Source organism: Chionomys nivalis, chromosome 3, assembly GCF_950005125.1.
Source record: "Chionomys nivalis chromosome 3, mChiNiv1.1, whole genome shotgun sequence".
NCBI classification, from domain to species: domain Eukaryota; kingdom Metazoa; phylum Chordata; class Mammalia; order Rodentia; family Cricetidae; genus Chionomys; species Chionomys nivalis.
The window spans coordinates 77,401,738-77,426,576 of NC_080088.1; the positions used below are offsets into that span (position 1 = coordinate 77,401,738).

General features: G+C 41.4%; 2 protein-coding genes across 5 annotated transcripts in view; both read left to right on the forward strand.

Moving 5' to 3' along the window:
* Fgd4 (FYVE, RhoGEF and PH domain containing 4) overlaps window positions 1-24,839 on the forward strand; it is a 157,799-nt gene that overhangs the window by 38,125 nt on the left and 94,835 nt on the right. The window lies entirely within an intron of this gene.
* Window positions 7,387-8,108, forward strand: LOC130870949 (40S ribosomal protein S9-like). The gene has a single exon (XM_057763930.1). The coding sequence runs from the start codon at window positions 7,460-7,462 to the stop codon at window positions 8,042-8,044; it is 585 nt and encodes a 194-aa protein (XP_057619913.1). The 5' UTR covers window positions 7,387-7,459; the 3' UTR covers window positions 8,045-8,108.

Genomic DNA, 24,839 nt, shown 5'->3' on the forward strand with positions numbered 1-24,839 from the left:
ATAAGAGTGTGGGTTGGGTGTGGTGTGCACAGTGAGGACTGTAGCTAGAGCACCGACTTTTGTTACTGTAGCTATGTCCTGGCAAGTTTGTGGAGTGAACTCACAGATTTTAAGCTGGTGAGCTCTGTGGTTCTGTGCATCTTCTGGAGCTATGACCTTGACAGTTCTGTGGGGGTGCAGGGCCTTGGCATTTTCCCAAGGAGCAATGGAACCTCAGGTCATTAGAATAAGGACAGTGGCACATGGATGTAGAAGGGACGGGACTTTCAATGAATAGAATTATTAGGACAGCAGTTAATTGGATATGTGAAGGATGTTGGAAGATTCGGAAGTGTTAAAAATAGCTTGAATGTGGGTAAATGAAATATTAGCTAATGTTGGTGAAACAAAGAGGAAGTAGAATTGAATCCCATATTTGACTCAGAAATTTCATTTAATTTTTTATCACATGTCTAACTGATCCTGCTTGGTATATGAAATTTGTGCCCTTTACTTAAATATTTAATTAAATTTCCTCTTTGCCAGTCTCATAGAGTACATTCTGAATACTGTCACCATCACACCCTATCTCCCTCGAACCCTAGATCCTATCACTACCCTTCCAAGAAGTCCCTTTCCTACATTCCTGTTGCTTTTAAACTAGCATATAAGATGGAAAGTATCATTTTGACATGTTTTAACTGTGTGCTTTGGTGATTCTTCTTCCTTCCATCCCACCTACCCACGTCTCACCTAAACCCAACGCTCTCAATATGCTGGCTTTTCCCAGTTTCCCATCAGCAGAACAGCAAAGGGTGACAGGTTTTTAATTTTCTTCCTACCTCATTCCTTGACTTCTCACATCCGTTACCATTTAAAGTTGTTGCCTAAGGCTACTAAAGTCCTGCTGATGGCGAAGGCAGAAGACAGCCTCTGGATTCTTGGTGTAAAGCTAATAATACACACACGTTCACGGAAAGCCTGACCCTAATGAATAGCTACGTCGTCAAATCCTTTAGTTTAAGGTACTGAAGCAGTGTGAATGTGGAAGGCAAAAGTGGCTAAGATTTGGCTTTTTTAGAAAATGAAAGGAGGGAATATTGCCATTGACTAAACTCCTTAAACACACTGCTAAATCACCACTTTTCCTTAATTTTTGCATTCTTTCTCTAAAGTTTTGTCCATCAGCACCAAGCTCGGTTGAGCCTTGAAGTAGTTCATGTAGAGCTGGGCAGGTCCACTTACAGTCCTAATTTTACTTCATGCTTAGATTTGTGACTCTTTGGAGATGTTTGAAGACAAATCACATAGCCTAGAAATATCAGAAGGAAAAACACTTGGTATCTCACAAATACATTAACTGTATAAAGAAAGTACTCTTTAGCTTACGCATGTAAGTTTTATACAGGTGGAGTCAAAGATGCCATGAGACTAAGGCAGTGACTCCCACGCTGCCCCAGTGTCCCTGCTTTTTTAGCTTAGCAGAGAAAATTAGCTCTTCCAATTTCTGCGAGCTCTGGGCCCATCCTTGCTTAGTTCTCCCTGGTGAGGTAATGTAATAGGAGGTGGTAGAATTGGCCATGATTATGTGTACTCATGAGTGCTTAGCTAAAGGCCCGTGGGTAGAAATTGCTAGATAAAGCACTTAATGGAAAGAATAAGTCCTTCTCAAACCTCCTTAAAGTGCTTGAGGCTAAGAAATCGGAGGCTTCGCTGGTAGAGCTGAGAAATTATGGTGAATGGTAAATCTCTCTTCCTGAATGAGTCAGAGTCTTTAGGTATTTGTTTTGCTTTTTCTAACCTGCCTTTTTCCGGTTTTCCTTTTGTTGCTGTGCAAAAACATTGTCCCAAAACAACTTTGGAGGGGAAGGGTTTATTTGGCTTACACATCCAGATCACAATTCATCACGGAGAGAAGCGAGACAGGAACTCAAGCAGAGCAGGGACCTGAAGCTCATGCTGCTACTGCTGCGCCATGGAGAGCGGCTCTTCACAGGCTTTGCTGCGGCTCGCTCCAGCCTTCTCAGACTACCCAGAAGCACTTGCGCAGGGATGGCCCCACCCACTATAGGCTGGGCTGTCCATCACTCATCAAGAAAATGATCTGGCTTGCCCGCAGGTCACTTTTGTGGAGTCATTTTGTCAGTTGAGGTTCCCTGTTCCTAGATGACTCAAACTTGTGTCAGTTTGACAAGAAAACAAAACCATAGACCACAATCCCTGCTATTCTTTTAAGAGTATCTCTGCTGGCATTCAACATTCTGCTGGTGGAGCCATTGCACACAGCCTACTTGTTTCCTCCTGAATTGCTTAAAACCTGCCTCCTTCTGACAGTGCTGAGGGAAGCAGGCAGACAGAACCTGTGTTCTTGAGGATACTTGTGAGTGCTTGTGTCTTCTGGATATAGAAATGAAACCAAAAATCCATAGAAGAAGGCAGATTTGAAGTTTTAAAAAAACCTGATTTTGGATATATTTACTCCTTTTAAAGCTGGAGGCAAGTAAGCTCTTTTCCCCATTGGTGGGGGAGGAGTCATGCGTGGGGGTCAGAGGACAACTTTCGGGGGGGGAGGTTGAGCTCAGGTCTTCAGGCTAGGGAGCAGGCACCTTTACTTGCTCAGCCCTCTCTGGCAGCCAGACTAAGCTCTTCATCAAGATAATGGCAATAGCAGTCTTCAGCCACAAGGACTAATAGCTACTTCAATGCGTAACTTGATTTTATTTTGCACTTAGAAAAAACACTTATTTTAGCTTTAGTTATGGTCGTAATTGTATGTCCTGCGTGGGTCTGTGCATTTGAGTGTCCCCTGGTGTAATTGTATGTCCTGCGTGGGTCTATACATTTGAGTACCCACTGGGTGTAATTGTATGTCCTGCGTGGGTCTGTGCATTTGAGTGTCCCCTGGTGTAATTGTATGTCCGTGTGTGGGTCTATACATTTGAGTACCCACTGGGTGTAATTGTATGTCCGTGTGTCGATATGTGCATTTTAGTGTCCCCTGGTGTAATTGTATGTCCGTGTGTGGGTTTATGCATTTGAATGTCCACGGAGGACAGGAAAGGTATGGATTCTGTAAAGATGAAGTTACAGGCACTCTTGAGGTACTTGATCTAGAACTCATATCAGGTCCTCTGCAAGAATAGAAAGCTATCTTAACCACTCAGTCATCTCTCCAGCCCCCGACTTTTCACTTTTATTTAGTGTGGTGGGAATTGAACTCACAGCCTCGAGCATAATAGGCTTGTGTTCTACCACTGAGCTATAGCCCCTGACCCCGCTGAGAAACCTCACCTAACTATATATCTTACTGTTAATCCCAAGCCATTGCATTAATATAACTAAATTTGCCCAAAGCAGAACTGAAACTATTCACAGAAAACAATTTTTAAAAAATAGCATTAGTAAGCAGAAAAAAATACCTAAAAATGCTCTGAAAAGATGAGATTAAGCTGCAAACTGGAGCTAATTTCCCCCTCAAGGCTGTGGTTAATATAGTCACCATGCCTACTTTGCCCTTAGTACTATGATCCTGTGAACACCATCCTGGCTCGTTATTTAATGTGGACATTGATAAGGGTCATTAATACCAAACATAAATCCTTACTTTGATGCTTAATAAACTGCAAAGGACATGAATTATAAGGTGGCATTTTAGATAAACTTGTTTTTGTGTGTGTGTGTCTATAGGGTTTGAGACAGGGTTACTTACTCTGTGTAGCCCTGGATGTCCTAGAACTTGCTATGTAGACAAGACTGGCCTTGTAATCGAAGATCTGCCTTTGTCTCCTGAGTACTGAGCTTAGACAAACTTAATTTAAAATAGAATTAAATGTGCTGTAGTAGAATAAAAACCCTCATTCTAAACCCAAACACATTTGTGAGTTTTATTTAGAGTATACATCATTTTTAAAGATAATGCCTTTGGTCTATGAGAGTTCTGTGAGCCACCTCAGTGCTCAGAGGAAGAATGTGTGTTGGGTGGTTGGGTACTTGGTTTAAAGTTATAACTTTATCTGATGAATACATCTATGATTTAGCATTGGAAATACTGCTGAATAATATAATAAAAATTCAGAAAATGACCATAATTTCATTGGGCAATTTCAGGTCAAGCACGTTCTCAGTGAGTACTCAAATAGTTTCCAGATTCTTAGAAAAACTTACTATTAACATATTTTCAAGTCAAATACTTGTGCACCTCCTGTATGCTCCAAACTGTTCTTTTCTTGAGGAAAGACTATAGTTATCGAACCTAAGTTTGACTGGGTCTGGTAACAGCATATATGGTCCCACTTAAATCAGAGGCTAAGTAAGCTAGACAGATTGCTGAACCCAGGAGTGCAGGGTCAGCCTGAGCAACATACATGTCTTAAGAACGCTGTTGTTGGTGGTGGTGGTCTGATGGGTTCATCCTAATTTGTCTTGATGTAGATGGCTTTTTCTTTAGAAGAACTTGGTTAAAGCGTCAGAGGAAGGTGACTTGCAGGTTTCTGGTATTTTTTATCAGTTGCTGCTTCAATTTACATTTCTCGCGAGGACTTAGATTGACAGTCTCTTTAGTATTGGGCTACATAATTTATGACCATTTATTTGAATTCCATGCTTGGAAAAAATTTTATTTTAATTTATGTCTTTAGCCTGAGATAATTTTATTCAGATATTTCTTTACCAGATTATCTTATTTCGTTTCTATTTGTTTGTTTGTTTGTTTATTTGGTGCTAGGATCAACCCTGGAGCCTGTGCATAACTAGCTCCACCCTCCTGTATGCACCCAGCACTTTTCTGTTGCTTTCAGATAAGAATTTATAAACCAATGAAATTCTTTGAATTTTTTTCAGTGTGGAGATTATATTTCATCATCAAATTACAGCATTAGTTCTTCTTCTGCAGTCTAGACTGATCTAGAGAACATGATTAAAATTTTGGAAGCCAGAGACTTGAAATCATCTGGTTTTTCAATACTTTGGTAGGCAAAATATGGCTGATCCAGGTCATAATTTTATTTTAGCATTGGTGCTATAATGTGTTTAAGTCCTATCTTTGATCGTTCTGTTGTTATAATAACCACCATGACCCAGAGTAAGTTGGAGAGGAAAGGGTTTATTTCAACTTACACTTCCAGATAAGGTCAACACTGGGGGAAGCCAGGGCAGACACTCAAGGCAGAAACTGAAGCAGAGACGTGGAAGAATACTGCTTGCTGGCTGGAGCCCTCTGACTTGCTCATTGTTTGATTTCTTGGAGCCTAGGGATGGTGCTCTCCGCAGCTGGGCCCTCCTGTATGACTGTTATCCAAGACAGTTCCCCACGAGCATGCGCACAGGAAACCTGCAGGAGGCAGTTCCTCAGCTGAGGTTCTTCTCTCTTCTGTGGAGAATCCAGTTTGTGTCAAGTTGACAGTTAAAAACTAATCAGTATAAATCATATTTATGATTTAAGTCTTAGGAATAATTTAAATGTTGAAGATGAAATGTGTAAGATCCTTGAGAACTGTTTAGGAACCCAAATATGATTAATATGTCTTCTAGACGCCATTTTCTTCAGGGCAATAGTCTGCTGATGTGTGCGGACAGACTATTGGGGACAGGAAGCAGGTGACAAAATAAAATGTTTTTCATAAGAAGTTAAAAAAAAAAAAGACTCAGCACTCCCCTGATGCCCAAATCCACTGGGCTTGAACTCATTATTAAACCTTCTCTCTAACTCACAGAAATCCTCCTGCCTCTGCCTACTGAGTGCTGGCATACAGGCCTGAAGCACCACACTTAGCAGCATTCCTAATTCGTAGAGGTTCTCTGGCGCCTTTATTCTCTGCCTCAAATATGTCTAGTAGATCTGATCCTTACGAGGAACTCTGGTGGCAGTGTGGATGGTGAACATGCAAGCTCACTGTGTCCTTTGTCCCGCCATTTTACAGTTCGCCAGTTATGTTGACTGATAATACATTATCTCAGGCAGTGGAATTCTGGTAGTACTTGGTACCGCTTGGCCACAAACACAGGCTACACCGTGGGCATAGGATTTAAACAAGTGTAATACAAAAGGTCCACGTGTTCTCATTTTGACGACTCTCCTGTGTAGCGTTTAGTCTTCCTCATGGGTTATACAGTCTTTCCCTTGGAGGTCAGAGTGACCTTTGAATGAGAAAGTACTTTCAGTGCAGAGTGTTGGGAAAGGGTACTAGAGAAAAGATATTTAAACATTGCCTGGACTGGTCTCCATTAGGTTAGGTGTTAAGTGTATTGTTTATCTCTTTTCAAAACTGACTTCTGTGTATATATCCTTATTGCAGTAAGATTCTTTTAACTTTGTAGCAATCATTGAAGTAGTTTTAGTAGACTTTAGATCAAGCTTGAAAAAGATAAATAAAGCAGCTCCTTGTAATCTGCAATACAGATGGAAAATTGCTAGAATTTTGGGACAAACTTTGTCTCTTTGGCAGGTGGGATTTATAGGTCCAGAGCTTGGGTGAGAAAGTGCACTGGTGAACCCTCGGTTAGAGCAGCCATCAACACGGAGCATGGATGGAAGGAGACTCTTTCAGAAGTATGTAAGCAAGATTTTTAAAACAACAGGAGCATGTGTACTCATGTGTTAGCCTTTATTCATCCTAAGTTGCTGTCGTCTTCAGATTTATTGTTTATGTGTATGAGTGCTTTCCCGTGCAGGAATGTATGTGCACTATGTGAATGTGGTTCCTGCAGAGGTTAGAAGAGGTTGTCAAGTCTCCTCAAACTGGAGCTACAGAGGGCTGTGAGCACTATGTAGGTGCTGGGACCCAAACCCAGATTCTCTGGAAGAGCAACCAGAGATCCCCCTTGGCCATCTCTCAAGCCCCCATCGTGAGTTTTTATTTTATAATGTACATATTAGTTCATTGATACGTTGGATATTTATGGTAAATTTTATACTCAAAGGGATATTCCATGAGGAAGTTTGGAGACCACCATCCTAGACAACCTTCCTCACCCTTTGCGCACCTGCAAGAGGAAGAACTCTGACCGAACTTGCCAATCACCGTTTTCTTGACAGCTTCCCTTTTTGCTGTTTGAGAAGAGGCAGTTGAATGAAATTGTGTGCAGTGTTTGCAAAGGTGCGTACTGATCCTAAGAGTGAAGGGTCATTAACCATGCTCTCTGAAGCAAAGGTGCATACTGATCCTAAGAGTGAAGGGTCATCCACCGTGCTCTCTGAAGCAAAGGTGCATACTGATCCTAAGAGTGAAGGGTCATCCACCGTGCTCTCTGAAGCAAAGGTGCATACTGATCCTAAGAGTGAAGGGTCATCCACCGTGCTCTCTGAAGCTTTGGGAAGAAGTACTAAAGAGCATCACAAGGACATTTAGTTATATTTTATATGAAACAAAATAAAAACAAAAACTCGACAAGGGCTCTTTGTCGCGGTCGTGAGCTCCTAGGTGAGCTTTGGGAGTGCTGCCTAGTTGGCTTTTTGGGGCGCGGCAGGCCTAGAGACGCCAACATGCCGGTTGCCAGAAGTTGGGTTTGTCGTAAGACCTATGTGACCCCACGGAGACCCTTCGAGAAGTCGCGTCTCGACCAGGAACTGAAACTCATCGGAGAATATGGGCTCCGGAACAAGCGTGAGGTGTGGAGAGTCAAATTTACCCTGGCCAAGATCCGCAAGGCCGCCCGAGAGCTGCTAACGCTGGACGAAAAGGACCCACGGCGTCTTTTTGAAGGCAATGCTCTGCTGAGGCGACTTGTTCGCATTGGGGTGCTGGATGAGGGCAAGATGAAGCTGGATTACATCCTGGGCCTGAAGATTGAGGATTTCTTGGAGAGGCGGCTGCAGACCCAGGTCTTCAAGCTGGGTTTGGCTAAATCTATTCACCATGCCCGTGTGCTCATCCGCCAGCGTCACATCAGGGTCCGCAAGCAGGTGGTGAACATCCCGTCCTTCATTGTTCGTCTGGACTCCCAGAAGCACATTGATTTCTCCCTCCGGTCTCCTTATGGTGGTGGACAACCGGGCCGAGTGAAGAGGAAGAATGCCAAGAAGGGCCAGGGTGGTGCCAGAGCTGGTGATGATGAAGAAGAAGATTAAGTTAATGTCTCCCTGGACTGGAGAATTGTCTAGTTTCCAGTTGGCTAATAAAACAGAATTAACACTTGAAGAAAAAAAAAAAAAACTCGACAAGGGCCAAGACACATAGTCATGTTTGATCCCTATGGCTCCAAAGACCAATATAGTTGGTTTGACTGAAGGAACTGTGAACAAGGAAGGAAATGAGCAGGGCTTTTTATAAACATCCCCAGGGGCCAACGTATGAGCCACATAATGAGTTCCAGTGATTTGACATCCGTATTAGAAGGATTTTGAATTTAAGTTTTAGATTTAATTTTAAAAACTCCAATTTGCTGCTGGTAACTCTAAATTTCTAGTGTTCTAAACCTGAGTCTTGGGGCCACACAGAAGGCTCAGTGATTAGGAGAATTTGCTGCTTTTTTATAGGGTCCAGATGTGGGTGGCTCTCAGCACCCACACATCTGCTCACAACTGTCTGTAACTCCAGTTCCAATGGCTCTCACTGGAGCTCTGGCTGCATGGACACCAGGCACACATGGTGCACATGCTCACATGCAGGCAAACACTTATGTATAGTTAATAAAAAAAAAAACAGTTTTAAACCCGAGTCCTAGCCATCTGTTTACCATCCCACGTTGAGGGCAGCACGGAGTCATATTTCAGTAGCAGAGACTGCTTACAGAAAGCACACCTCTGTTTCAGCATTGCTGTTATGGGTGGCAATATAGAAATATATATAACAGAAATTGACAGGATAATAATAAGAAAATTTCAGATATTTTTGTAATTTATCCTGTAGCCGTCTGTCAGATGAGGCTCAGTTGATAGAAACGTGATGGGTTGTGTTGCTATTTAAAGTTGGCGTTCTTTTGATCGTTGACCTTATTTCCCCCACGAAGATGATAACTTGGACCATGTTGTAGAAGTTTTCTGAATGTGGTTTTACTAATTTTCTTCCCTTGGAAATTTATTATCGTACCATACTACTGATTATATCAAGAGAAACTATGTTTAACAGTACCATTATGTATCAGAAGGGACTGGAGGAAGAAATAAATTAGGAGGCTAACTGGTTACATTTTGCATATATTTTCGTTCACATTCTTACTGAAGCCTTGCAGAATTTTGTAGCATGGGCCAATGAGGTGGATTAGCTGGGAAAAGCACTTTCATCCAAGCCTGAGGACCTAAGATCTGTCTCTGGGACTCACATGATGGAAGCAGACAATCAGACAATGAGCGTTTGCACACACACACTAAACAAACATAGGAAAATGTTTTTGGTGGCCAATACTAAAGACTTGTGGCTGCTGTTAACCCAGCTAGCTGTTAGGCTTTTGGGGAAAGGAGAGAATATTTTGAAGAAATTAGAAATTAGGATCAGGCGAGCAATGAAACCTAGACAAATGAAAGTCTCTTTGCTGTCCCAAATTAGTGTAATTGCCTGTAATTGCCCTTTCTTTCACCTGCCAACTGCAAAACCCACATCTTATTTTCTTAAAACCCTAGAGGAGGCTTTTCTGGGACCTGCGTCCTTATTTCAGAGTTGGATTAAAATTAGGTTCCTGTGAAAGTTCCACAAATAAACACATTTTTCCCCTTCTCAGGACCCAAGTGACTGTTGGGAGCATATTTGTAGTAAGAAGGACATGAGATAGGAGGGGGAAGGTGAACAGTGCAAAGCCTACAAGGCCTCCTGTAGAGTGTATGCTTTATCTCGGTCAGCTGTGCCTTGTGGCACTGCAAAGACCTGAACCATAGAGATCGGCAGACCTATCAGAGTCCCTCGCTATAAAGGCCTAAACCTTTCTATTCTTTGGCTGCCTGATGAGACACTGCATATGCTTCCAGACACACCTCAAACTTCAGCGGCAGTCCATTAGCCAGATATTTGGGAACAAAAGCAAGACGGTAGAATGAAGGTTTGGATGTACTTCATTGTGAAGTGACTGTCTACAGTCCCCTTGCCTATCAGCTGTCCAAAGAGGGGACCAAAACAAAAGTTCGACAATTTTCCAGAGAAATAGCATGGGATGTTTGGTTAGCTGACTAAGCACACAGGATTTAGAAAGCAAGGGGGGGCTGCCTGGTTGAACTTGGGAAGCATAGATAGATAGCAGACTAGATTCTAATTGTTATAATTTTTATTGTGATGGATCCATTTTAAACCTTTTACATTTTAATAATTTTCTTATGATAATACTATAACGATGATTTTTGTTGTAATAATTCCCCTTTAAACCTTGTATTTTATTTTTTTCATACAGTATATTCTGATCGTGGTTTCTCCTTTTTCACTTCCTCCAAGATCCTCCCCACATCTCCACCCTTCCAATCCCATACCTTCTTTCTCTCTCTCTTTAGAAATTAGACAAGTCAATAAAATAACAAACAAACCAGAATAAAACAAACAGACACAGAAAAGAAAAAACAAAAACATGAGAAACACTTACACATGTAGACACACACACCTACAGAGAGAGAGAAGAGAGAGGCACAACATCAGGACCCATAATGGATAAAACAACACATTATAAGATAGAACATTTCCAAAAGTACCATTGAGTTCAATTTTTGTGTCGGCTGTCTACAGCTGGATATGGGGCCTCCCTTAAATGTATACCCAGGGAGACTCCTTGGAGAAAATTGCCTTTTCTCTGTCAGCAGTTGTGAATGGATGTAGGTTCTAGGTTAGGGATGGTAGTTCATGTCCACTTCCTCTTTGAGCACTGGGACTCCATTTGGGTTGGATCTGTGAATGCTGCCATGGTCTCGGAGTTCATATGTGTGGCAGTCCTGTTGTGTCTGAAAGACAGTTTCCTTGGATCTTCCAGTCCCTCTGGCTCTCATGATCTTTCGGCCTCCTCTTCCACATTTTCCCCTGAGACATGAAGGGAGGGGTTTGATAGAGACACCCCAAGTAGGATTGAGTGTTCCAAGGTCTTTTACTCTGCCCATTGTCCAGTTGTAGGTCTCTGTGTTAGATCCCATCTATGATGTTTAGGAGGAAGCTTCTCTGATGATGGCTGAGTGAGGTACTTATCTATGAGTATAGCAGAATGTCTGTAGGAGTCATTGTACTGGTTTTTTTTTTTTTAGTAGAACAGTAGTTATTTTTTCCTTAGGCCCATGACCTAGCTCGTCTCAGTTTCCTGACCACACAAGCAGTGATAGGCATGAGTTCAATGTCATGGAGTTGGCCTTAAATCCAATCAGATAGTAATTGGTTACTGCCGCTCTTGGCACCAGTATATCATGCAGGCGGGTCACTATTGTAGATTTCAGAGTTTGTAGCTGGGTTGGTGTTTACATTTCTCCTCGGGTAGCGTGCAGAGTACCTTCCTGTACCATGAGCACTAGTCAGTAGGGGTGAAGGCTCCCGGAAGGAGCCAGCTTCACTTATCTATGTTCAGTGAGTTATGTAGGTGTTATCTTCCGCAATAGGGCCTTATCAGAAGTTTGTGGGGAGCCACCAGCAGTCTTTGCAATAGCCTGAGTTATTTGGGGGAGTTTTCCAAGGGACCCCTTTGGCTAACAACTCAATTAGATGGAAGCCGCTCCTGACACTGTAGGTTTCCTTTGGTGGTAAGCGATGTCTAGTTGGGGCTTTGTCTCTGCTTTTATTTTATTTTTTTTGATTCTGTTTAGATTTCTTTCATATATGTATGTATTTAAGAAGTTTCTACTGTAGTAGGTTTCCATGTAACTCCTCAAATGACTTCTTAGTGTTAACTGCCCCTTTTCATATTCCCTCCCTTACCCTCCGCTTCTCACCCCACCTCCATTTAATCCCCTATTCTAGCCCCTCATCTTTCCTTAACTATCTACTCTGTTTGCCCTATGTTAGTACCCCCGCCCGACGAGCCCCTTACACTATACCTAACCTCTGGAGTTCTACGGGTAGTAGTGTGCCTATCAAAGACTTAACAGCTACCATTCACATATGAGTGAGTACATACCATATTTGTCTGTTTGGGTCTGGGTTACCTCACTCAGGATGACTTTTTCTAGCTTCATCGATTTATATGGGAATTTCATGATTTATTTTTTCAACATCTGAGTTGTTAAATGCTCCATTGTATACATGTTCTACATGTTCTTCATTCATTCTCTGGTGGACATCTAGGCTTTTCCCCCCAATTTCTAGCTGTTATAAATAGAGCACATGTGAACATGACTAAGCAGATGTCTCTGGAGTAGGATGAAGTGTCCTTTGGGTATATCTGGTTCTTGAATGAAATCTATTTCCAGCTTCCTGAGGAGCCGCCACATTGACTTCCGTAGTGGCTGTACAAGCTTGCACTCACTCCCACCAGCACTGAATGAGTGTGCCCTTACCTTGCATCCTCAGGAGCATAAGCTGTCTTTTGTTTTATTCATCTTAGCCATTCATACCAATGTAAGGTGAAGCCTCAGAGAGGTTTTGATTTGTGTTTTCCTGATGACTAGGGATATGGAACATTTCCTTAGGTGTTTCTTAGCAGTTGTGTCTCATCTTTTGAGAACTCTCCATTTAGTCCTGTAAGCCACTTTTTAACTATGTTCTTTCCTTGATGTCTGCTTGTTGTTGTTGTTGTCGTCATCAATTCTTTATTTGCTTTAGATACTAACCCTGTATTGGATATTACTAAGATCTTTTTCCATTGTGACGTCTGTCACTTTGTCTGAATAATGGTATCTTTTGCCAAACAGAAGCTTTTCAACTTCCTGAGGTCCTGTTTGTTAATTGTTGTTCTTAGTGCCTGTTGTCTGTGTCCTTTAGAAAGCCTTTTCTTGTGACAGTAAAGTTCAAGACTATTCCCTACTTTCTCTGCTGTTGGATTCAGTGATTCTGGTCTTATGTTGAAGTCCTTGACCCATTTGGAATTGTTTTGTGCAGGGTGATGAATATGGATCTACTGGATTCTTCTACATGCAGTCATTCAGTTTGACCAGCACCATTTATTGAAGACACTGCTCCCCCCCACCCCCCCCCCCCCCGCACACCACCAAGTGTGAATTTCTGACTTCTTCATCAAAGATCAAATGTCTATAGGTGTGTGGACTTACGTCTGGGTCTTAGCTAGGATCCCGTGGTCAATGTGTCTATTTCTACACTAATGCCATGCTGTTCTATAGTAAAATTTGAGGTCTGGGGTGGTGACACCTCCACAATTCTTTTGTTTTTCAGGAATTTTTTAGCTATCCTGGGTTTGTTATGTGTGTTTACATATAAAGTTGGAAACTGTTCTTTTAAGATCTTTGAAGTATTCTGTTGGAAATTCGATAGGGTTTACATTGTATCTGCAGATTGCTTTTGGTAGGGTGGCCATTTTTAATATATTAATGCTACCACTTCATGTACAAGGGAGATCTTTCCATCGTCTGATGTTTTCTACAATTTCCTTCTCCAATTTCGTAAATGTTTTATTGTAGAAGTCTTTCACTTGCTTGGTTAAAATTATTCCTAGATAATATTTTTTGTGTGTGGCTGTTGTGAAAGGCACTGCTTCCCTGTTTCTTCCTCAGCCTGTTTTCATTTGTATATAGGAAAGCTACCGATTTTTGTCTGTTAATTTTGTGTCCTGCTACTTTGGTTCAAGTGTTTATCAGCTGTAGATGTTTTTGGTATAAGTTTTTGAGTCATTTATGTATAAAATCATATCTGCAAATGAAGATACTTCTTCCCTTCCTATTTCTATCCCCTTGATCTCCTTCAGTTGTCTTATTGCTCTAGCTAGAACTTAAGCACTATATTGAATAAGTTTGGTGAAAGTAGACATCCTGTCTTGCTCCTGATTTTAGTGGAAATGGTGAGTTTTTCTTCACTTAGTCTGGCTGGTGTTGGTTATAGGCTAACTGTAAATTGCTTGTCTTATGTTGAGGTATATCCTTTGCATGCCTAGTCTCTCCAAGACTTATTTAAAAGGGATGTTGGATTTTGTCAAAGTTTTTTTTTTCTCTCTATCCAATGAGATGATCATGTGGTTTTTGTCTTTGGTCTGCTTATGTTATGAATGTCATTTATCAATTTCCATGTGCTGAACGATCCCTGCATCTCTGGGGAAAATCCAACTTCATCATGGTGGATGATCTTTTCTATGTGTTCTTGTATTCGGTTTGCAAGTTTGGGGTTTTTGTTTTTGTTTGCTTGTTTTTTTGAGAATTTATTGCATCTATCTTAACAAGGGAAATTGGTCTGTTAATTTTCTGTCTTACAAGGTTTAGAGGAACTGTGGCCTCGTTAAAACAATTGGTCAATGTTCCTTCTGTTTCTTCTTTGTTGAATAATTAGAGTATTGGCATTAATTCTTTGAAGGTCTGGTGAAATTCTGAAACCATTTGTCCTGGGCTTTATTTTGGGTGGGGGGAGATTTAATTATTGTTTCTATTTCAATAGGGGTTATATGCCTGTTTAAATTGCTTATTTGATCTTGTTTTAACTTTGGTAGGCCATATATATCAAGAAATTTATGCATTTCTTTTAGACTTTTCCAGTTTGGTAAAGTATAGATTTTAAAGTATGTCCTTATGATTCTCTGGATTTCCTCAGTGTCTGTTTTGATGTCCCTTTTTTTGTCTCTAATTTTATTAATTTGTATCTTTGCTTTTTAGTTAATGTGGCTAAGCGTTTCTCAGTTTTATTGGTTTTTCTCAATGAACCATCTCTTTGTCTCTTAATTCTTTGTATTTTTTTGTTTGTTTACTTGTTATTGTTTTTTTATTTTAATGATTTCATCCTTGAGTTAGATTATTTCTAGCCTTCTACTTTTGGGTATTATTCTGTTTCTTTTTATCTAGATCTTTCAGATGTGCTAAGTTGTGAATATGGAGTGTTTCCTATATGTTAATGTGGGTACTTAGTGCTATGAACTTACACTTAGAACCACCTTCACTGTGCCCTATAGGTTTGGATACGTTCTGTTTAGCATTGTCATGATCCATTTTGTTTGTTTGTTTGTTGTTTTTGAGACAGGATTTCTCTGTGGCTTTGGAGCCTGTCCTAGAACTAGTGCTTGTAGACCAGGCTGGCCTCAAACTCACAGAGATCCGTCTGCCTCTGCCTTCCAAGTGCTGTGCCACCACCACCTTGCTCATGACCCATTTTTTTTTTTTTTTTTTTTTTGGTTTTTCAAGACAGGGTTTCTCTGTGGTTTTGAAGCCTGTCCTGGAACTAGCTCTTGTAGACCAGGCTGGTCTCTAACTCACAGAGATCCGCCTGCCTCTGCCTCCCGAGTGCTGGGATTAAAGGCATGCGCCACCACCGCCCGGCCTCATGACCCATTTTTAATTCAGTAGTGAGTTATTCAGTTTCCATGAGTTTGTATACTCTCTGTCTTTTTTGTTGCAAATAATATTCAGCTTTACTCTGTGGTGTCCAGATAGGATGCCGGGGTTATTTTAGTATCCTATCTGTTGAGACTCCCTTTGTGTTCAAGTATGTGGTCAATCTTGGAAAATGTTCAGTGAGCTGCTGATAAGACGGTATATTTCTTTTTTTTTGTTTGTTTGGGTGAAATGTTCTGTAACTATCTGCCATTATGATGTTGTTTAACTCTAGATTTATCTGTTCGGTTTTTGTCTGGATGACCTGTCCATTGGGGAGAGTTGGGTCATCCACTATCAGTGTGTGAGGGTCAGTATGTGATTTTAGTTAGAGTTGTGTTTCTTTTACAAACTTGGATACCATAGTGTTTGGTGCATAGATGTTTAGAATTGCAGTATTCTCTTGGTGGATTTTTTCTTTTGACATGTAGATAATGCCCTTCCCTATCTGTTATGATTAGTTTTGGTTTGAACTCTATTTTGTAGATATTAAAATAATATAACTTCTTGCTTCTTTCATCCAAATTTTTTTCTATCCTTTTACCCTGAGGTGATGTTAAAGGTCTGCTTCTTGGCTGCAGCAGGATGATGGATCCTGTTGCCTCATTCAACCTGTTGGTCTGTGTCCTTTTATTGGGGAATTGAGACTATTGATACTGAGAGTTATCAATGAGTATTGTTTACTGATTCCTGTTATTTTGTTGTTGTCTAGTTTTATTTTCTCCCTTCCTGATATTATTGTCTGGGTTATTTGTTTCTTATTTTTTCTTAGGTGTGGCTAGCCTCTTCAGGTTGAATTTTCCTTCTAGTGCCTTCTGTAGAGCAGGCTTTGTGGGTAGATAGTGCTCAAATGTCTTTGTCGTGGGTTCCCAGGAAATGCCTGCTGGAGTTGGAGGCTGGAAGGTAGGAGGGGAAGAGCTGTGTAATCATTGGAGATGGGGCTAGGGAACTGGGGCCTCGGCAGTGGTCTGCTATGGAGCTAGGGCTCAGACTGGGGATTGGATTTGGAGGGGGATAGGATAGAAGCTCTGCAGTTAGTCTCCTTGCCTCCCTGGTCAGTGTGGCTGCTGCTAGCCCACCTGCTTCCCTGGCTGGAGAGTGGCTGCACTGTTAACTGAACATACAACTAAAGAGGCAACAAACTATGTTTGTGTTACCCATTTTAAATAAGAGAGTAGAGATTCAAGGATAAGTTCTTTTTGAAGATGTATACAAAACAATTTAGAAGAAAAATAAGCGAATGAAGGATCCACCTGGCTTATGTATAAATATTTCTAGGCCTCATTTTCTAAGGTTCTCAGACATGAAAAATGGAGAATATATACCGATTGAATCTTGTACTTTTTAATTGTGTTATTTTTAGCCACTGAGAGAATTGTTTTAATACCAAGCTATTTGGTGTCATTATATTATTATATAAATGCTAATAAATACAAAATAGTCTGAGTAAGATTATAGTCATTCTATGCAAATGGTGATTTCTCCCAGTTAGACAACATTTGAAAATAAGAATTTTCCTTCTCAAGTGAAAATCAAGCCTTTCACTGAATCCCACTGCCATTTTTATCTGAACAAGGCTGAATGCCAACGTACACATGCTCTAATTTTCCCTTATTGCCAAGATGCACTTATTAGAGATAATTCGCTGAAGCTGGTTTTGTCATTGTTACATGACATTTTCAGTTGTATGATGTGTGATGTGCTAATATAAACATATTAGCTTTAAATGAGAACGCTGAGGCAGACAACTTAGTTAACTTTAAGTGACTACACGTAGAATGTGTACAGAAATAATATCTCTGCGGTGGGGAAAATGGAAGGCAGGGTGTTAGTTCACTAAGGCTGCAGAGGGGAATTCTGGGAACAACTGTATTTGGTTAGTGTGGATTATAGGTATTCTCTAGGTTGATATGTATAACAAACATTCTAAATTAATGGAAGTGTTGGAGCCTGTTTATTTAGAAGGATTCATCTGTGTACCATGATCATTCCAGTGTGCAAAAGGGGGTTATGTAAAGATATAATTAGTTCACATTTTACAATTTGTTCCAATCTTTTAAAATCCAGAAAACATATATAGCCAGTGTTCATATCTATTGCTGAAGATAAGAAGGGCCAGGAATGTAGCAGGCATTGTTTGAGTTTCAGCTGTCAGAAACAATCACCCTCCTATCATTTTGTTTGCTTTGCAAATTTTGTCTTGTTGTTACTTTGTTTTTTGTTTGTTTGTTTTTTTATTTTTTTGTTTGCTCATTTTGTTGCTGATGTTGGAAATGGGATCTTACTATGTAGCCAGTGGCCTGAAACTCATGACCCTCCCGTCCATCCTCATCATTGAATGTCTTCAAGGATAAGTTGCCTTTATTCTGTAATTTTGAAGAAATAAAGGATTTCAAGCATTGAGACAGCTCTTCTTATGGTATAATTGTGCATATTGACCATGCACTGTGTAAGCTTCATTATCTTACAGGATGCTGTCATGACTCTCTGTGATCTGTCTGCCCAAGCGTGGATCTTCCTCTCCCTATAAGTTTTGTGTTTTAAGCTGCCATATGGAGTAATCTTACTTTGCCTTTTCATTGCTTCTCTAGAATGTGCATGTGTGTCTCTAGTTTGCCCCTTGTTCTTGCCGAGTCACACCATTGCACAATGTAGTTGAAAGCTTGGTGAGCATTCCTGGGTTTGGTATTTATGAATAAAGCCCCAGTTAACATCCATTCTGTGCAGGCCAGTACTCAGTTCTCTTTACTGACTACCTGGAAGTCAGTGCCGCTAGTTTATAGTGTGAGTGAGTGCATGGGTAACCGGACAAGCAGCTTCCATGGTTAGTACTGAAAAGCCTGGAGTTTCCTTGTCTGTTTATATGTGCACATTGGCTATTTGTGGACAATTGGATTCCCATTTGTTTGTTCAATTAGTTTGATGTGGGAGTTAAAGCCAGGGTCTTTGCCAGTGAGGTAAAGGCCTTAGTGCAGATTCTCCTTAGTTCAGCTGTCGCTTCCACGAAAACAATATATTGGTTTTCTGGTTTTTGTCTATAAAGGAAAAAGTGAATTCAATTATATCTTAACCTGTTAAAATAACTTGTTATTTTCTTTGTTTTTGTTTTTGTTTTTAGAGATAGGGTTTTTCTATGTAACCCTGGCTGTCCTGGAATTTTCTCTGTAGACCGGGATGGTCTTGAACTCAGAGATCTGCCTGCCTCTGCCTCCAGAGTGTTGGGATAAAAGGCTTTTGCCACCACTGCCCAGCTTAAATTAATTTCTTAAAGCTTACCATTTTATTTGTGTGAATAGGCAAATTTTTTAAACCCATAACCCTCTTGTTCTCTTCAGTACAATGCTTACCTTATAGTAAAGGTTCACTGAAATGTCCCCTGGAGAGAGCCTAAGGCAGCACCTGGCACAAAGGAACTATTAGCTGGTCTCAGAGAAGAAAAGGATGCGCTTGAAGAGCAAACCTGAGGCAGTAACTTAAATACTGCTGTGGAGGCTTAGGAGGTGTAGACTGCGGGACGTTTGGGAGACAGAGAAACGTTTGACTTTTTGCAGTGCTGACCCTTGACAGGGCTACATGGTCCTAGATCCGCACAGTGCCGTTTCAGTACACGTGGATGGAGTCTGCACTGGAAGTAAAGACAGGTAGTTCAGACTTCTTTTTGGTTTCTTTTCTCTGTTAGAAAACTCTGTATATATATGGCGGACAGTGGTGGTTCAGCCTTTAATCCCAGCACTCGGGAGGCAGAAGCAGGCGGATCTCTGTGAGTTCAAAGCCAGCCTGGTCTACAGTTCTAGCACAGCAGGACTGTTTCACGGAGAAATCCTGTCTTGGAAAAAACAAAACACTAAATGGATGTGGAAGATGGCTCACATTTCTATACGTAGGCAGTGTATATTATACTTACAGTTTCGAGGGAAAAGGGGGGGTTGGAGGGAGAGAGGCAGAAGGAAATGATGTGACTATGTTTTAATTAAAAAGAAAGTAATTTTAAATATATATTAAAATTTGCCATCTGCAGAAAACAAAACTTAGTCCTTAAATACAAACAACCTGTGTTGTGTGTGTGTGTGTGTATGTGTGTGCTCACATGTGTTCATGTGCACCATTTTATATGTGGGGAAACAGTCTGTTAATCTGTCATCCCTCTATGAACTCATAAATACTTTTATTTTTATTTACTTGTTTATTTTTACCAGTTGTGTCCTGAAATAACAAAACTTAGTTTCCTCTGGAAACTGTTACGTGCTGTTTGTTAATTCTGCACAAAGTTTATTTCCCAAAATCAGCTGTACTAAAACAGAAAGTTACAGTATCAAAATAGACTTGAGGTCACTCAACATTAATGTTAGTTTCCAGATGGCGAGTCTGTGGCATCTTTGTCCAGCGCGGCGATTCGGAAGAGTAGTGGCCATCCATGTTCATGTGGGCCCCCAAGGGTTGTTGCTAGGTCAGGCCCTGATCTGTTTATAAACTGCTCGGCTCTCAATTGTATCGGAAGTTTCTGCGCCTCACCATTGTTCGTTTTACTCTAAGAAGTGGATGTCTGTCCATTCTCATCTCCTCTGTCCCTGGAGCAACGCAGCAGCAGGCCAGCCTCCTGGGAGCTGTAGCAAGTGATGCGTTGAGTTGTTGTTACACAGAGGTCTAAGAATGCACCGAAGTCCATAGTGCGCCGCCTGGATCTCCAGCCAGGCCCTGAGGTTAAAGCCAAGAGATTTAACACTCGAACCGAGCAAACCTGAATATTTTCTTCCTAACCCGGGTAGACTGTTTATGTGGAGTCATGACCACTGATCAAGGTATGTCCCCTCATTTTCTAGTGGACACTTTCATGTTAATTTTAGACTGTGGATTACTGTAGAGTCTGAGTGCCAGGGTCAGAGTTTGATTTTATTTAAAGTTAAAAATAAGCCTCACATTGTTTTTCACTCTCAGAAGTAAAATAACTTTCTCCACAGCTTTTGTCTTTTAAAGGAAGCTTTATCTCTCTTAACAAAGTACAAACTTGTTTGGTTAATAAAAAATAGGAGCCAACTAAAAATCTTGTTCAGCTGCCAAGAGAAGGAATGAAAAGAAAAGAAAAAAAGAAGCCAGTTAAGAAATGTTTGCTTCTAATACCAGGATGTCAGTGTTGCCCTGTGAGCCACACAGATCCCAGTCTCAGTCTCGGTTAGGTAGAGATATGGGGGAGTTGCAACCGTAGTTCTCGTTCATGCGTTTAAGATAATACTGTAGAGACAGGTATGGCTTTGGTCGTTTCGTTAGTTTCTTTGTTTGCTTTGGTTTAAAAATTGTTAATCGTGGTATTAAGTCACTGTGGTATCCTTGAATATTCTAGAGAACAAATTCATGAGCAATTGAGTCTTTCGAAGAGAAATGAAATTTCACTGTGTGGTAAAAATGTAATCACATGACAGGAAGTAGCTCCTAAAAATATTGTTTCCAACTGAAGTGAGAAACTAGGTCTGATGGCTGAATGGGAGGGTTATCACAGGTTCCCGGCAAGCTATGTAGGGAAAGCCTGTCTCAACAGCACCCCAGCTCCCCCCACCACCCCAAAAAATACCAAAACTTTTGAATCTGGCCAAGGGGTAATTAGACAAAGCTTTAGCCTCAGCACTTTGGAGGCAGGGGTATGAGCTCAGGTCAGAAGTTCAAGGCCAGCCTGTGTTACATAGATAGTGTTTCAAAAATCCGAGAAGGGGAACTAGAGAGATGACTTGGCATTTGTTGCTCCTCCAGAGGACCCAAGTCCAGTGTCCAGCATCACGTCAAGCAGATAGCAGCTGCCTGTAACTCCTATTGTTCTGAGTATCCAACACCTGCCACGGTCTGGACTCCACGGGCACTTGCACACATGTGGCATACACATACGCACACACTCGAACACACACACAAACACCCATAAAGATTAAAAGAAAAAAATGACAGCTTTAAAAGAATGGCTGATATGGGCTGATTTCTTCAGTGCTTTTTTTACTGTGACAGTGTGGATAAAACCATATGCATTCCTGAAAAATGCCAGACGAAGTGAAACATAACTGGCAATCCTCGAAGTTGCCCAAATTCCCTTCCTTGTGGCAACTCTTCCTTTTTTCCAGGTCAGGGACACACCTTATAGAAGTCCAGTGTGGGAATGATCCCACTCCTGCTCTGAAGGACACTCGCCAGGCCCAGCCCCTCTCCCTCCCAGGCAGAAACCGGATTCCTGCTTAGGGCTTCCACTTTTCTTGGGTGACATTCGGGGTTCCTGCAGGGTCTCACAGGTTGCCATGGACACTCCGCCTGAGGCATTTTAAAAGAAGAAATGCAGCAAAAGGGAAGTAAGCGTTCTTTCACTCCATCAGTTAAGTTCTGTTTTTCTTGAAATAGCTTCTGCCTCCAGAAGTTTGTTCTGACTGGAGCAAGTATCCACGCCCCCTTGCAAAGGTGGTTTCGGAGCCAAGGGCACCAGCCTTAGAGCTGAGCCTGGCCTCAGCATAAATCAACAGTGCTCTGGGACCCACTGCGGCAGTGTGGCCTTCATGAGTGCCTTTCAGAATAGAGAGGCAGCTGACAAGACAGTGGCCTTTCCTCTCCCGTCAGTGGGTAATCTTTCTTTTACATCATGTAAGTTGAATATGTGTATATATGTATTTGGTATAGTCATCACTTGTACCTTTTATAGAATTTCTTTGTTTGGTTTTTTTTTTTTCTTGGTTTGTTTGGTTTGTTTTTTGTTGTGTGGTACTTTTGAGACAAGGTCTCAAGTAACTCTGGCAAGCTTGGAATTGAATATGTAGACCAGGATGGCCTCAAACTCGGAGAAAAACTCCTGCCTCTTGTGCAATTAATTACCGAAGTGCAGCAGCAATGCTGGGCTTTGTCTTTGTACTTTGTTTACTGCGTACGGTGTTTTGCCTGCGTGTGTATCTGGATGCCACTTGCATACCTGGTGCCTGAGGAAGCCAGAAGAGGGTGTCAGATCCTCTGACTCCAGAGTTACAATTGCTCTGACCACAATGTGGGTGCGGAGGATCGAACCCAGGTCTTCTGGAAGAGCAGCCAGTGTTTTTAACCGCTGAGCCATTTCTCCAGCCTATTTTATCTTTTTAAAATGACTTTCAAAAGGTTTTCATTTTTTAAAGCTTACACCTGTGAGAAATGTTTTTCACATAAAAAGTAAAATGTGACCGAATTTGCTGAAAGAGTCAGCAGGAGGAGTATTATGCGGGCCGAGGAGTAGTGATTTAGTCGTTTCTCGGAGTCTTTGACGGGTTGATTCTGTCATTTATTTTCTGCAGTATTGTTGTGTGTCTGTATGTGTGATGTGTGTATATGAGTTGTGCCACGATGAACATGTAGAGTTAGCGGACAACTTCTAGGAGTTGGCCTTCTCCTCCCACCGTGGGATCTGAAATGGAGCTTGATTCATCAGGCTTGTATTATGTGATAGCTAATCTTTGTGGCCAACTAGACTGGGAAGAGGGAACTGAGGAGTTAGGGAATTGGCTCCACCAGCTTGGCCTGTCTGTGGGGTGTGGTCTTGATGATTGATAGAAGAGGCCCAGCCCATCCCTAGGCTTAGGAGCCTGAATTTAAAAAGTAGCTGAATGTAAGCGAGGGAGCAGGCAGGTGCAGCCTTCCTCCATAGTCTATCCCAGTTCCTGCTCAAGCACATCCCCTAGCTTCTCTCGGTGACAACTATAACCTTCAGCCAAATCAATCCTTTCCTCCTTCAAGTTGGTTCTGATCAGTGTTTGCTACAGCAACAAAGATATGAACTAGGGTGTGCCTCAAGGGCTTTTCTTCCTGAGCCATCTGCTGGCCTATTTTATACACCTAAACCTATATGTAGCTTCATAACATAGGTGTAAGGTTAAATTTAAGTTTTTCCTCATAGGTAGCACGCTATTTTATTTATTTTTATTTAAATTATTTTTAATACATTTATTTGTGTGTATGTGTGCACACATGTGTAAGTGCATGCATGCATGCAAACACACATGCATGGATGTATGTATCACTTGCTGCCACACAGCAAGTGCTTGAGGAAAGGCAAAAAAGTGCAAGATAACGTAGGCTGAGAAATGCAGGTCAAGGAGACATTATTGACGCTTGCTTGCAGAAGCTGGTAGGCTAGGATTTTAGTCCCTGAAAAGCACATATGGAAAAACCCGACTCAGGAAAACTAACCAGAGGGTCGGACACAAATGAATGGAAATCTACAGAGCATGGGAAGATTTGCTTATGAAAAGTTATATTTTTCCTTTTGCAAAGAAACAGTAATAATCTACTTTGATTGAGGGAATTAGAACAATAGTAATTGGTTTCAATAGCTTGACTTTCTTTTTCTTTCTGGCCACATATATATTTTTGTGACTAAGTGGAAAATAGTTTGGAAGTGCCCAAAAGGAACAGCAAAATCCAAGATTCAACTTAATACATAAACCAGACCTCTTGTGTAAATGAGTTGGCTGTAACTCTTAAAAAACAAAAACTAACCTTGCCCCTCAAATGACTTTCCTCCCTGAGTTTTTGCTTCGTTCACACGTCCTAAGTGAATAAAAAAGTTTCCATTCATTGTTACTTTGAACTGAAGAGCCTTCTACGGTATGCCCATCTTAATCTTCTCCTTCGGAATGTCAGAGCTCCTAATGAATGACTTTTGTCAGGCAGGCAACATATTAGGGTTTGTTTTTCCTATTCAGAAGTACTATGGTGTTTTGATTCATAGGACCCTTCTGACACCAAGTGTGTGAGGCTTTTCCTAACACCAGCTCTAATCCTCCAACTCTCCATTTGGTACTTACTAACCAGCTGTCCCTAATTTAATTTTGACGCTAACAGCCACTAGCGTTAGCCTCAGAGCCCAGAGGTTGAGTGTACAGTCCACCATACTGCTTCCACTTCTGATCAACAGTTAGTCTGTTATTCCCCCAAGGTCAGTGCCTTGCCAGTTGGCTGTGTGGGAGGCTCTACTGTCCTCTAAGGCCAGTGGCTTGCTAGAAGGGCTCCCAGAACTTGGGAAAGCTCTGTGCTGTAAAAGTTACAATCAAGGCTGCAGATGAAATGAGTCAGGGAAATGGCTCAGGAGCCAGGATGCTCCACCTCCTGACACATAGGCATGCATTCTCACCTGAAGCTCTGGGAAAGTGTCTTGATCTGTCTGCTAAGGAGCCCCACCTGACGCTATCCAGGAGCTCACAGTTTTAGAACACAAGAGGCTCCTGTCACCCAGGAGACTTTAAGGGTTTGGAACCCTGTTAGGAACATCACACTGCTGTTGCTTAGGAGTTTCCAGTTGATTTAGGAGATGCTCTTGCCAGAATCCAGAAACGAGGATTAAATACTATATATGTCTGTGGCACAAGGAGTCTAAAATCAACTACTCTTCCTCTCCCCACCTGTGTGTGAAGAGGGAGCCATCCTTGGCATATAAATACTGGCCCTGACTTACACACGCGGCTCTGAGCCTAAATAAGTTCTTGTAAAGGGGTAGCAACTTTTTGTGGTACTCCTGTTCTCA

Excerpts from the sequence above, each read along its gene's own strand:
- LOC130870949 (XM_057763930.1), top strand. The coding sequence starts at position 7,460 with ATGCCGGTTGCCAGAAGTTGGGTTTGTCGTAAGACCTATGTGACCCCA.